General features: G+C 34.2%; 1 protein-coding gene across 1 annotated transcript in view; it reads left to right on the forward strand.

Annotated features, from left to right (window-relative positions):
- ULK4 (unc-51 like kinase 4) overlaps positions 1 to 15,325 on the forward strand; it is a 253,157-nt gene that overhangs the window by 84,605 nt on the left and 153,227 nt on the right. Inside the window, exons 24-28 of the mRNA XM_075143193.1 lie at positions 3,054 to 3,187; positions 7,351 to 7,472; positions 7,788 to 7,844; positions 11,062 to 11,113; positions 11,204 to 11,298. Coding sequence (XP_074999294.1) covers positions 3,054 to 3,187; positions 7,351 to 7,472; positions 7,788 to 7,844; positions 11,062 to 11,113; positions 11,204 to 11,298 — 460 coding nt within the window. The remainder of the gene's footprint in view (positions 1 to 3,053; positions 3,188 to 7,350; positions 7,473 to 7,787; positions 7,845 to 11,061; positions 11,114 to 11,203; positions 11,299 to 15,325) is intronic.

Below are 15,325 nucleotides of genomic sequence, written 5' to 3' on the forward strand. Positions count from 1 at the left end.
GGCTGCTAGTGAGAGACCTCCTGCTTTTAGGTTCAGTGATCTGGCGGCCTCATGCATTTTTTCACCCTGTTGAGATGCTGGTAAAGCTGTAGCTGAGCCTTATTGATATCTAAAGCTGATTTTAAGGGTGTTGAGGGTAAATGTCACTGATAGAAGGGAATGAATGAATTTTAAAAAACAGTTCTTAGAGACCTTGAGAGGTTGCAGGGCCTACACTTCTGATCCAGGCCAAGGTCTGTTATGCTTGAGAAATACTTTTTTAACGATTGGTGGAAATAGGTGGGTATTCCATGACCTCTTTTTGACAGCTGTTCTAATTGTTAGCTATTCCTAACACTCAAAAATTCTTGTTGTTTTCTCATTGAAATTTCAATTCTACAGGTTAAGCACAGAAAACGGAGAAAACAATGTGGTCTCTTTCTTTTTACAGTGACTTCTGTATATTTGAAGACCATGTCTTACCACATCTCTGCTCAGTCTTCATTTTTTAAAGAATTTTGACTAAATCTTCTCTTTTTTCATGTTGATCATCTTTATAAGTGAACAGTTCTTGTACTTTTTAAGTAGTAGACCTCATTCCCATTCCTGCTACTCAGGAGGGTTAGCTCTCTGCAGTTCTCCTTTTTGCTCCACTCTTCACATCTTTTCTCAGAAAACTTGAGTTGTTTTGCTTTTTGTGTAAAAGCTCACTGATGGCCATATCATGCAATACAGATACTTGAAGAAATATTTTTTTTTAAATCAAACCTGGCTTCATAGACAGTTTATTCCTCATCATATTTAACTTATTTATAGTAACACCTACATATTCTTTCATGTATTGTTGAGTGCAAGACAAAAGTGTGCATTATATGAATTGGATAAATGTATTTCCATAGACTAGTTTTGCCCATTAGACAGAACACTGAGATTCTTCAGGGAATAAAAATAACTAATGAATTGTTCTACTGAGGAATTTGTTGAAGGAAAATAGAGATATTAATGCCTTCCTGCCTATATATGGATCTGTACAGTTTTCTCAAGACTGTTCAATATTTAGTTGAACAGTACTATCAGGGAGAAAATAGTTGTGCATATTTTTAGAAAATCTTTATGTGAAAGACAATTTTGTAATGGGAAGGACAACACAAAAAGAGAGAACTCATGAGTTTATGTAAACTTTCTGTCTTTCCTCTCTCAGAATAAATGAACATACTTTGTATGCTTCTCAAGTGTGATTAACTAATAGAACATGCTTTTAAAAGACGAATCCCCTTCCCCCCCCCAGCAATAAAACCACTCATGTTGAAGTCTATTCAGCCTATTTTAAGTAAAACTTGAACAGATCTACACATACTTCCGTATAGAATCAGATGATTGTTAAATCGTGGAAGTGTTTTCTTAAACATACAAACTCTGATCTTTTGTCATGTTTTTGTTCAAAGTTAAACGTTTTTGAGTAGAAATTACTTGGTTGTCTGGAAAGGCTGGAAGGCTTTATACTATTTTAATTTAAAACATTCAATTTTTTATATTAAAAAACGTAAAGCTTTTTTAAGGAAAATTCTATTTGAAGCGTAATGTCAGATTTTTAAGTAGTTCTCTTCTACTGGACAAATCAAAATCCCTTGTAATTTAATACAATTTCCAGAGATTGCAAGAAAAATAAAAGATGTCCCCATAGTCTCTGGGAAGTGCAGCTGAATGTGTTGCATCTGGGCTATTGCAGAGGTGAAAGGTAGTTCTTTGGGTCTTTTGATTTATCTCTATCTTTGTCTCTGTAGCACAGTTTAGGAAGGGTAAGGTGAGTTGTAGTATTCCATAACAATCATGCATTGTTTAGAGGCCTAATCCTGCAAAATGCATTCCTAGGTAGTTTTTATTTCATTGAGTAAATTGGCTTTTTAATGGAAATACACACCTCCTAGGATAAAATTTTGTGTTTGTGAGTGCTGCAGTTTTGTTGTGTATGCTTGAGGCATAAGTTATTTTCATACTTCTGTAAAAAAGCATTGATTATAAGAAGGGTATTTCAAAAAAAAAAAAAAAACCACACAAAAAACCCCAAACCAAAACAAACAAAAACCAACAACAAAACAAATCAAAAAAAACCAAACAAAAAACCCCAACAAAAGCAAAAAAACCCCACAACAAAAAAACCTGAAGTACATTCTTAAAATCCAGAGCATGGATTTCACTCACCAGTGACTGATGGTTTTTTTACACAGGACCCCCAGGGAGTTCGAATGTGAAACAAAGATGTCAATATTATGCCCCTAAAGGGAAGTCTGGCCGTTCTGTCTATTCAAATAAGCATTTTAAAATATTGCCTGAAGCATGCTTTTACAGGTGATCTTTTCTAAATTAGCCAATGGCTAATAAATCAGTTACCATAGTTTACTATGAGAAATGTCATTCTGCAGAACGGCATAGCTACACAGCACTTATCAGTTAGAATGTAAGCATTGAGTTTGTCTAGAGATCTTGAACACCAGATTTCTAGAGAAAGGATGTAAGGCTAGTTTGGATTTTTCTCTTCCAATGTGGGCATTCTAACTAGTACTAACATTTTGATAGGCTGTAGTATGATTTATGTAGTATGATTTTTCTTCACTGAAAGATTGATGTCTTGTTACATTGACTTAAATTATTCTTGCTTTGGGAATTCTTACATGTTGAAAATGGATGTCTTTAGTCTTTTGCTCATATTGTGCATATTGGTCATATATTTCAAAATAAAGTGGAATTTAAAATTAGTGTCTCTCTGTCTAAGTCTGCAGAGGGATTCACTCCTTATGTTAGCCTCATATATTAATTTAAACTACTTACAGTAGCTTACAGTAGCTTAAGGGTTTCTTTCCTATTGTTCCTTGACACAGTAATTTGTGTTATTTTAAAAATTGATTTATTTGAAAGCGAAAGTCTAAAATTTCAACAAAATTACAGAGCCAAAACTAATGTATTGTCTTGATTGTAACCACAGATACTAGAAATGTCTGGTTCAGTAGTATTTTTGAGATATAGTGTCATTTTTTTGTTATGAGAGGTAATGTTTTGCACTTGCTTAAATGTAGACTCCTGATGTATATTGAAAGAGACAGCAGAAAGACTACGCCGGGAAAAGAGCAGCAAGGTGGCAGTGAATACCTGTCAAAATGCCTGAATCTTCTCATCTATCACATTGTGCAGGAGCTGCCAGGAATTCTAGGTAAATTCAGTTGGTTAACTGAACAAATTTTACCATTGCTTACCCTTTTGAGAAACAAATATCTCCTTACATATACAGGTGGAAAGACTGTATTGTCTGATTACGTTTGCATGATATCAGCTTCATGAAGTTTTTTAGTTATGATGTCATGATCAGATATTTTGTATTGGAATGCATGATTTCCTATATTAATGTTTTGTATTTGTGGAATGGTAAGCCCCATCAACTCAATCAGGAATAAGGCCCAAATGTACAAGGAGTTTTATCAATGTTCTAAAGATATTCCAAACATTGAAAACCTTAAGAGCAAATTTGCCTCATAAAGCACAGAGCTAGGAGAGATGCAACAGGGCATATCCGTGAGTGCATGTTAATCACTTACACTGAAACATACATGTTGAGTATTTGCTTCAGGTGATTTTTCTGGAAAATTTCAGCCTAGATACTTCAGTTGTTGTAGATGTCTGAAACTGATTTGCTCACGCATAAGAAAAGATGGAAATATTTTCTCTGAGAGAACATCAGTGCTACCTCAGGCCATCCCTTGTACTTAGGAATAAGGACTTGAAGTTTCAGCAAAGTAGCTTTTGTGCCAAGGATATGCATTTGGACAATTTTGTGAATATCTGCTCAAATTTCACTAGTACTTGAGCCTTTGGAATGATAAAAAGCTACTTTGAACTTTGTGCTTTTCATGTATGTTCAAACAGAAATTTGCTTGGGTATAGCAGCTAAAGTCCTGTTGTCACTGAATATGCTCAAACTTGTCATAGTGGAATGAGGTACTGGGGATGAGGGGACTTGCAGAAGGAACATGAGGGGACTTGCAGTGAAAGGCATGTGTGCAAATATGACAAAACCTGCAAATTGCAGGGCATAATTTGGACTCATTGGGCAACCAGAGAAGAAACTGGAGTAGAAAGAAGTTAGTTCAAGAGTCTGGGGAGTCAGTCAAGAGAAGGTGATGAAACAGGATGAGAATTTTGGCCATTTGTACAGAAGTAATAGATAAAATCTCGAAAAATTAAGGAGGATCTGTTGGTGAGATTTGAACATAGGGTTGATATTGAATAAAGGAAATGTCACAGAAATTACCCTAGATGAGTAAGAATGGTGGGATTGTCTTTCCTGGAAAAAACTGTGCTATATGTTATATGAGGAAAGATGAGGTTTTTAGTTGGAAAAGTTAATTAGTAGCGAGTGAAGGAAGAAAGGAAAGAAGGGGGAAGGAAGGGAGTTAGGGAGGAAAGGGAAGAAGGACGAAGGGAAGTGGGAGGACGGGGGAGAGAGAAAGGGAAGAGAGAAGAATAGAAAGAAAAGGAAGGAAAGAGGGAGAAGGGAAGGAACTGAGTGGAGGGAAGGGGGGAGGTGGAGAATGGATGGAGAAAGAGAGGGAAAGGATGGAGGGAAGGAAAGAGGGAAAAGGGAGGAAGAAGGAGACAAGAAGAAAGGAAGGAAGGAGAAAATGAGAGATTGATGTGGTCAGTCTGAATCAGCATTAAAATTCTTATTAAAACTTCTGGCGGATGCGATCTCCCACAGAATAGAGTAAGAAAGCTAAATAGGAAGACAAGGAAGGAAATGCTGTGAGTATTCAAGAAAAGAAAGGGAGCAAAACCAACCCTGATTGTGTATGCTTTGTCATTAAATGATAAAACATTTTTTTCATAAAATTATTTTCTGATAAGATGATACCTGATTTATTTTTCATCTTCTCTACATTATCGCTAAAATATTGAAAATGAAATGGTAGCACTGCAAAGGTCAATAGACCTAAATGTCATGTTGCTATTTTAAAAGAAACTTTACTTCCTATGACAATGCAAATTTTTGCCTTGCTGCAAATACCTGATCCCTTTTTTCTAAATAAATATCAGGTTTGCATATTGGCTATATTTCAGGATTTGGAAGTCTCAGGTTATAAATGTTTGAGGCAGAAATTCACCTCCTACTGCCTGTATATACTATATGCAACTAATATAGTAGGCCCTGATATTTCCTCAGAACCTGAAAGTACTATACATCAAATATATAGTTACTATCATTATAATACATAGTACATCAATTGCTTTAACATGTATTCAGCTGGTTCTTTTTACTACTGATGTACAATTTCAATACATTGTTGACAACTGATATATCAAGCATAATTTTTAGACTGTTTTCCTTTTCAAGCTAGATTTGTGTGTTGATTGTTTTTATTAAGATAAAACTATTTGTCCATATTTGCCCACATTTGTCAGAAGGCTTTTTCTTTTCATTGCTGTGAGTATGACAAAGGAACATGTTCTGCTTGAGGAGGTAAAAGCTATGGGCTGCTAAGAAAAATAACCAGATTTGCAAAGTGGAACAGTTAAAAGCAGTTTAACTGTTGATTTAGAATTAATGCTAGCTGGCTTTTTTAATATGCATTTATGCATAATATTAGTAAGAATATTTACTTATAAATCTAATCCCATCTTCTTCCACCAGATGTAGCTATAAACCAAATAGATTAACAAGTTGTAGAAATTGGCCTTAAAGATACATTTAAAGAAATGAAATAAATTGTTCATCTTGTGGGTAATTTTAAAAGTTTTCAGTTCTTGTAGGTAAGAAACTAATTTCATTTCTGCATTTATAATATTTAACCTATTTCTAGGAAGTAGATATAAATTGCTTAGATCATGCTAAAAATTAAAGTAACTATATCTGTCTATTCAATCAACTGCAAAATTGGCAAATGTGATGATTATATAGGCCTTAAAACATAGAAAGAGATTAGATTGTTCAGTAAATTATTTATTGCGAACCACAGAGAAGTCTTGTTGAATTACAGAATTGTGAGTAATTCAAAACAAAAATGTGTTGATGAAAAAACAATATTTTGGTTTATGTATTTGGAGTTTTAGGTAACGCTTTCTTTTTCTTGAGCGGTATATTATAGAACGAGTCAAATTTTTAAGGCTAGGTATTTTTACAACCTACTTTAGTACCAGGCTCTGTCATTTCTGCTTATGTTGAAAATTGAATCCATGGGAGCAGAAGAAAAGCATTGGTATTATCAACATGAATAAACTCTGTGATTTACTCTGAAAGGAAGGGCCTTTTCTGGCATGAAAATTGTATAAAATACCAAATCCGGTCCTTTATTTGTTTAATCTCTATGTGATTTCCCTTTTACAGTTTTGTGCAGCTCTCTCATTAGGGAAAAAATATACTAAGTGTTCTTTCAAGACAGGATTTGGCTTTTAATATTTTCAGGCTATAGGGACAGAATTTTCCTTCTTTGCGTATGAGCCGTGACTTTTCTCCTGCTGCTTCTGTTCTTTACCCCATGCAGAAGGGGTCTTGCTTTTCTGAGACAATAGTTAATGTAACACAAATTTAGCATAATGTTCCTTGATTTTTATATGTCTCTTCTGAAGTTTGAAGTATAATTTTCATTATTGCAATTAAAATTTTGTTCCCTCATTATTGTGTCTGAGGTTTGTAATGGAGGCAAATAAGTTCTCTCATTGACCTGCTGCTCTCTTTTATGAGAACGTGAGAATTCCTGTTGCTTTAGGTCACTTGCGTCATTGTTAGATTTGTGTATGGGAATGTGTGTGTGCACGGCTGGTGGAGGGGTCATTTGGAAGCCAGGGGAGGATGTTTGTTTCTTTCTTCCAGTGGCACTATGCTGCAGGAAAAACATACTGCTTGAGCATTATGTCACCAACTAATCATGGTGAATTCAGCTCTTGGTCAGCTGGAAGTCAAGAGAATTTTGCTTTTTATTTCACTGGAAATAGAATTGCATCCACAGAATTTCGAGAGTATAATTCCATGCATATGTAACCACCTAAAGCCAGTATGTATAAGTCCACCCTGCCAAGAGGGGTAATTTCATCTTTGTTTCTACACCTGCCTTATATTTCTATCCTCACCATTTTGCCAGAGGTCACATTTGTGCGTCTGTCCCTGTAGCCAGAGCAGGAAATTGGCCTGGCTGAATGCTGAACTAGGAAAGAGAAGTGCTGGATCAGCCTGATTTATCATGCAGTCACGTGAATGCTACTTTTGTCAGGAGGGAGAACACAGGATTGGAAAGAGGATACTGGAACAGAGATGTTTTGTATGTCATTTGCTGTTATTTGGTAAAGCAGTTATGATAGATCAGTCTGAAATGTTGTTTTCTGTAGGTGACATTCTCACTGCCTTAACTAATGTCTCTGGACGTAAACACCCATCAACGGTTCAGGCCAAACAACTAAAGATGTGCCTTCCTATGATGCCTGTAGTGCTTCATCTTGTGACATCCCAGGTAGATCTCCCCTCCCGCCCCCCCCAGTTGTTAAACAAAGGACAAACTCTTGCAGTTTCCCAAAATCTAATTTCTGCTGATCGTGATCAGAATGGATAAAATAGAACTTTTATTAGTGTATAGATATGTTGATGAGTATTCCAGCTATGTAACGGCATTAAAGATGTAAGCCTTATTTTTGCACATTGTAAGACACCTCTAATAATAAAAGCAAATACATATTTTGTCCTCTTTTTTTACCATGGCTGTGAAATACATGTGGTCATAAGATACGCATTTGATCTAATTTTTTCAACTTTTGCTAAATTCAAATAGGTATTTCGTCCCCAGATAGTCACAGAAGAGTTTCTTTTCAACTATGGGACCTTACTTGTGAGTATAACTATCTAAGTTAAATCTTGTTTTCAAAATATACATATGCATACAATTTGGGGAATTATTTTAATGTAATAAAATTACATTAGATTTATAAATTGGAGAGAGAACTTTATTCTGAATATAAAATTTAAGCTTTGATTATATTCAAAACTGTATATATTATCAGAAAATATTTTCTGTAGTAATCTTTTGGGTCAAAGGGAAAATATGCTATCCTGTGTTCAAGTATAGACAAATTCTACATATGGCTGATAAACTGAGAATTTCCTGCGTGCTTTATTTTAGAGTAGAAAAGGTTTAGCTCTAAATTACACAGAATATTCTTTCTAGAATTTTACGCTAGTATTTTATGAGTAGAAATGAAAGATAAATCATAATCTAATCTATATTTAAGGTATTCTTTCCTTTTGTCACCTTTTTCTTCTTGTCAGTACTTTTACACTGTATTTAGTTGATGAAAAGCTGAGTATTGTAAGCTACAGAGATAAGGTATTTGTCTCATGTGAACATCTACAACCTATTTATGACTTTAGCAATAGAAAATGAACTTTTTAACTGTGCCATAGGATAATATAGAAAAAATGAAGTAGTACTGTTGGAATGTAATTTCCTCGTGTAAAACCAGTTGTTTCTGCTAAATGAGAAAAAAGCATATTCTAAAGTTGTGTATCAGAGTTAAGCAAATACTTTTAAGTCCATGTGTTCATAAATGACAACTAGGTATTTACTTCCTCAATAGCCTGAAGAAATGCTTCACCACAAACAGCTAGATTAAAGTTTATTGTTCAGATTCGCTTCTCTTTCTCCTTTGACTCTTGATTCCAAGAAAATGTGGGTTTAATTTAGCTCTTCTAAAATATTTGTATAAAAATGAAGGAAAAAAATTTAAAACTGTAGATGTTGAATTACAAAGCCTTTTATCTCTTTGAAGCATTTGTAACTAGGCAGTAAATTTATTAATGGGTTTGGATCAACCTTCTAGAAGGTGAAATTCTTCTGTCAACAATATAGATACAGCAGACCAGGTACCATGTAAGTTTTCTTTTGATATTACTCCAGCTTGCTTGAACTACTGACTGAGGAAGTCAGGCTAGTTATACTAGCACAGCTTTCCTCTCAGATCAAGGAGGAGAAGATTACTTTACTGAATATTTCCTGCATCTTGTCCTTCTGTCTCCATCGAACAAGGCAATTCAGGAACTTAGATATACTATTTCAATTTACGCATAAAAAAGGGAGGGGGAGTGGCATATCTGAAAAATGAATGTCAAATTTGAATCTGTTTTATAGAACTGTGTTATGATATGACTAATGTAATTACTTCTGGAAGAGTAACTATCCATTCTACCAGCCAACAGTCTACTCTAGAATTTTGTGTTTAGTGACATTCCCACTGACATTTATAAAGGGACATTCCATCATCAGCTTGTACTTTTTCAAAGTATTGTGCTATAATTGAGACCTCTAAGACTTTAGCGAGTCAGTCTTTAAGTTTTTTGGTTTGTTTGGGTTTTTTTTTTCTGATTTATTCAAAAATCTTACTCTTAACAATAAGAAATGATTAGCAGTGGAAAGATGTGTACTTAATATCTGGAAGGAGAAGAGTAATTGTTTTCCTGTAACTGTGTTCATTGAGAATTTTTTTTTCTTGCTGCTTTGAAGTTATTTCCATCATCACTGTAATTTTCAGTGGTGTTGTGCAAAGAAATTGAGAGGGAGTTGGGACAGTCCTTTCATGTTTCAGCTGTGAATAGAAATACATGGAGGACACGCTGTGGCCCAAAGGCACAGCTAATAGCAGGTACCTAGTGGAGTGCATAGGGCATGGACTTACCTGTAGCGGAATACACACACCGTTCCTCTCTGTTGCTTAAAAAACCCCAGATAGTTGGGGTTGTTTGTACAAATACATCTTCTTCTTGTGTTTCCAATATAAAACTGAGGAAATAAGCATTAGTAGCGGGAACAATTTTTGCACCAACTATATTGATTTTTCCAAACTGGTCTTGAGATTATGGTTAGGTGTGAAACTGTCTTAAATGAGCAAACAAAATAATACTTTCTTCCAAAACAAGTTAATTAGATAATAACTAGTAATTTTCTTCAAATGATCAGGAAGTGATCATGGTTTTTTAATAGAAGCAGTTGTTTTTTATGACTGCCTCTGAGATGCATTTAAATTATGAAATATATAATTAGTTTCTAACTGTATTTTTAATTACAGAAGAATCGTTCAGATGTTTCTTACATACTGAGAAAAAGATAACCCATGTTAACACTTCTGCCAATTTAATATACAATAACAAAATTTAATTGATAGTGAAATATAAAACAATCATCATTTTCTTAATGCTTTACATCATATAAATAAATAGATGTGTATGCAAATTGAAAATGAGAAAGATGTTTATCCATGGTAAATTCTCTTTGTATTAAATACTGTATTAGTGAAAAAAAGCATACTATAAATTCTGCTGAGAATTTTTCCTTCTTAAGCAAATGTTAATAACATGTTTGTTGCACCCCCTATGAAAGAAATAGCTATGCATAGCAGTGAAAGCAAAAAAGTGAAATCAAGATTAAAACCCAAAAGAATAATGGGTCTAATTGTACAATAATTACTTAAACCAGATTATTAATATTTCATTGTCCCTGTTCTTCAAAATGATGACTAATTTAGGTGATTTTTAATAGAAGGTTATGCATTTTTCTATGTTCTCCTGTGTGTAACTGTATCTATAGTGTGTGTAGAATGCATGGAGATCAAAAAAATGGTACAAATAACAGAAAATTGCATTTTCTGGGGGGTCTTTGGTATTTTTAGTGAGTTATTTTAACATAGCCATGTCCGAGCTAGTTCAGTCGTCTTAGAAATTACAGTTTTGTGTTAACAATAAAGATGTTTAATTACTGTCTATTTAGCTGGAAATGTTATCATTCCTGACATTAGTCAGAGTAATAGTCCTTACTGTACTCTATGTTTCAGTGTCCAGCAGCATTACAGACTTGCAAAATTATGTTATAACAGCTAGATCATGAATGCTTTTAGTCTTTCATCTTAATTATTATGGCAGTGTTTCCTAATGTAGGTGCATTAACATTTTGTATTTACACAGTTCTTTAAAGAATTCCATGTTGTAATTATTCAGTGATTACACTTCTTAATTTTTCTTTCTGAAGTGTTTTAACATAAATGCCTCTTTTTCTGTAGAATTTTATCAGATCGATAGATTCAGGAGAAACAAACTTGGATGGAGCTGTAGGTAAGGTAACCTATGACATTGCTGTACTTTTGTAAGCAGGCATTATAACTGTTGCATTTTATAAAGAAATAAAATTATTTTTACTAATAGGGCAAGCTGCATCAGAAGAATTGATTAAGACTACTTTATCAACCTTTGAAGCAGTAACACAACATCCTGTCTTGTTGACAATCCATCGCTTGACTGTAAGTCTGACAGCAAATTAAATAGTTGCAGGCTAATTGGCCTAATTCCATTGATAATAGAATGTTTTGAAGACTTAGAAACTGTTTAAATTATGGCTTAAAATGTATTGTGGTTCTATTTGACAGGAAAAATCCGTATTGTTTATGGAGAGATTTAATTTTCAAAGAAGCGGGAAGGCATTCAGACTTAGTTTACTATATTTAGTTGAGAAGTTAGAGGGAGAATGAGAAGGGCTTAAGGTTTAGAAATAGCAGTTCTTAAAATTATTTTTGTGTAAATATAACACTTGATTCTATAAGTATTTCTTCAGCCTCAAAGCGAGTATGTTGCTATATATTAGTGAAAAACTCACTACTTAATTTGTCATTATGCTTTTAACATAGCTTGGAAAGATGACCTCTGAGAGTTGAAGACCCGTTCCATCAATACTCTTCCTGATGAGATCATCATCAAGAGTAACAGTTTATAGCAGTTATGGTTGGGTTTTTTTGTTTAAATATAACAGATTGCTTACTAAAAATTGCATTATAATTACCAAATCCACATACTGTAAGCTTCTTACATCACTAAAGATTTGTTTTGTTTGAAGTTTTTTGTTAAATGATTTACTTTGAGCTAAGCTAGCTGAAGCCAGAACAATTACGTTGTGAAATAGTTGTCAGTAAATCAGTAGGTTGGAATGCTTGAATCAGTAATTGACAAATCATTGTAACCTGTACCAGTGCATTTTTGTGCCTGAATTCCTACCAAAAGTGTAACCCACTATACTTAGTGGGATGACCATTTAATTCAAACTGAAATTTATGTGTTTGTATTGGAATTAGGTTAAGGGCACTCTCAATATAGCACTTAAATGAAGAAAGGTATTAGCAAATAGATAAATTCATAAGAATGAGTGATCTTAGGGATTGTGCTAGATAAGAATGGCTAATCTTAGAAATGAAGTGTTTTTAGAAGCTGAATCCTATTTAGTGTGTGTGTGTTAGTTGAGTATTTAGATTATAAAGCCTTAATAAGTGTAAATATTAAAATTAATTAAAAAAAATAGGAATCTAAATGCTCACAAAACAGTGATATTCAAGAAAATGGTCCTTATGCACAAAAATCTAACCAATTTATAGTCAGAGGGGAAATAGTAGAGAACTAAACAGTTCAATTTATTTTAATATGGCAAAGTATGCTCTAGAAAAGAAATGTAAATCTAGGTGAGGTGTGGATACCTATTGGTATCTCCGTACATGCCTGTCAGCCTGCAAGTCACTGTGTTATGACAGTATCATTCTAGAATCATCTCAATTTTTAAAAATAATCATTTTGCTCTGTGGGTTATTGGTGTGTCTTATATTGACAGAAATATGTACCATTTTTTATGGAGGTCCATCAACATTTACTGAAATTGCAATACCTTGTGTCAGCACATTAAATAAAATTCCTCTAGCTGTTTAAACTTTAATGGTCTGGGTTTTTTTCCCCTGAAAAAAATAGCACCAAGGAGACAGCTCCCCTTTACAACCCTTCATCCCCTGCTCCCATCCCCACATTCAGCAGGATGTTATATTGAAGCCAGGGAATGACTATCCCACTATCTTTGAATTAAGGCCTGGCTACCAATAGGTGAGTTTTATTTAGGTATCTAAATTTTTGGGGAACAGTTTTCTGTTGTTTCTGTTTCAGGCGCTTCCTGCCTGTCCAGCGCCTCTAAAGTTATGACACATAGCACTTCTGTAGAATAGTTTCCCTGACTTAGAATAGGTGTATATTGAAATTTATTAACTAAAAATAATTATATCCTTGTCAGTGAACGTCTTTTTTTTTTTTTTTAGAAAATAAAATCTATTACTTCACTTGCTCATTTTCATAAGTAATAGTTCTTCCTAATTTAAGAGCCCTCCTGACACTCAGCAAATAGCCATTCAGACACAAAATGGAGAAATTGTCTTGTATTTGGTATGTTAAATTCAAGAAATTGTCCACTGTAATTAATAATCTCTAACCACATCTGCCACTAGTGGTACAAACAGTAATTAGTTTAATACTATTTATGAAGTCTAGTGTGCTAATTATACTTGAATGTACAGCATACATTACTTTAGCGGAAAGTGGTACTTCATCTTCTATGATGCATACAGAATATTTTTAGAATTGCTGTTACTCAAGGGATATCTTCTAATTGCTGCTCGCTGAGCATGACTAGAATCTATGAATATAAATGCCAGCACCCAGTGGAACTTGGTGCTTTTTTAAAAAGTTGAAGCAAGACGTGTTCAAGCTTCCAGATCAATATTTAAGTATAACAGTGGTTAATAGGAAACTCTTTTACTGGAGGAAATGTGTATCCTAGACTGATCTCTGAAGCCTGGATTGCTCATTTAGACAAAGTTGGTTAAAAACAGCATTTTATGGAGGGGGTGGGGGGAAGGCCAAAACCTTCTTGAGAGGATGCATTTTTTTCCACAACAACTGTGACATTGCTTTAAAATTTCTAATCAGAAAATAAATGCATTTCTAATAAAGTTTAATGAATTTAATAAAAAGTGAAGTTATATTAAGCAATCAGAACCAGTAAGTTTTTCAGTTCAGTTCTGGTTTTAGTTTAGCTGCAATGGAAATTGTGTAAGTTAATAGGAATTTAAGAGTAATGTTCCAGGTTCTTTTCCACTTTGAGAAGTTCACCTTTGATTTGCCTTCGTATTTGTACCTTGAACAAAGAAAATTGAATAAATTGATTTTTTTGTGATCAAATTTCTGATTATCATCAACCTGAAGTCAGTTATTGAGGAGAGTCATTTCTGTGGGGACTGACTGTATTATATATGGCTAAGTATGATAAAGTCAAGGGAAATTAATTGAAAGTGCTCAAATGAAAACCAGTAGTGAGCAGTAATTTCATTTTGCATGCAGTTGTGTGCATTTTTACAAGATATAAAGTAAAGACTAACAGTAAGTGTGACTCAGCAACTTTTGACAAAACTGTAGATTTCCAGGTACGCAAACATGATGATGGCGGCCATCAAGAAGAGTCTTTATAGGCTGGAGTGGAATATAAACCCTGGTTTCTTAACTGACACAGGTCCAACTGCCTGTTTCCTCCACGTACCTAAATGGAAAAATATTTATTAAATTCAGATAATAAGTGTTACAATAATATTTGTTTTCAAATTTTGGTAAAGGTTTAGATATAATTAACTGGAAGAATTCTGTGCTGACTGTATCATTTGCATTTTCTTTTCTCTGTTAAGTATATTTATTTGCCTGAAAAAAGGACATATGCTAATTCAGAGCACTTTGAGCAGAGATGAGGTTCATGATGGCAGGCAGCTCCCGTGGAAGTCCTTGCTATACTCTAACTAGCTCCCAAAAATGATCTGTATACTGCACAGATGATCTTTTACCCGGAGCATGAAATTCCTTCTCTGATTGAGGCAAAAGTTGTCAGCAGTGATTCTCCTCCTCATGGTTTTAAAACTTATTTTTAAAAATCAGGCTAAAGTAAAAGCACCCTAAACATGATGAACTGCTTGATGGGAAGTCAAGGGAAAAGCAGTATGATATGGAAATCTACTGGTTGACAATGGTAAGAGTTATTATTTTCACCAAAGATGACAACACAAGGGTTAGAAACTCCTGCAAGTGCTTTTTTCTGCTCATCTTAGTCTTTTCTTGATTCAACATCAGTGGTGTTCTTCATCCACAGGCTGTTCTGATCTAACCACTGACACCTTAATTTTGTCAGTGTAGGGTATGACTATATGAACATATTGTACAGCATTTCTTCAAACACTTTCCCTTTTCAAGTAGATTAAAATTCTACACCCCATGTGGCTTTCTGTCCATTAAGCTAATCCACATGACATGAGACTTTTTTGTGAAACCAGTTCTGTACTAATTGACATATTGAGTCAGTCAATCAGTGCTGTCCCTTCCCAGAAGTAAGAAAAAAAAAAAAACACCTCAATGCAGATTCTGAAATTCTGAAGACTTTTCAAAAAAAATTACAGAAATGTCATCCTTCTCCCAACTCATTCT

Source organism: Calonectris borealis, chromosome 2 (assembly GCF_964195595.1).
Source record: "Calonectris borealis chromosome 2, bCalBor7.hap1.2, whole genome shotgun sequence".
NCBI classification, from domain to species: Eukaryota; Metazoa; Chordata; class Aves; order Procellariiformes; family Procellariidae; genus Calonectris; species Calonectris borealis.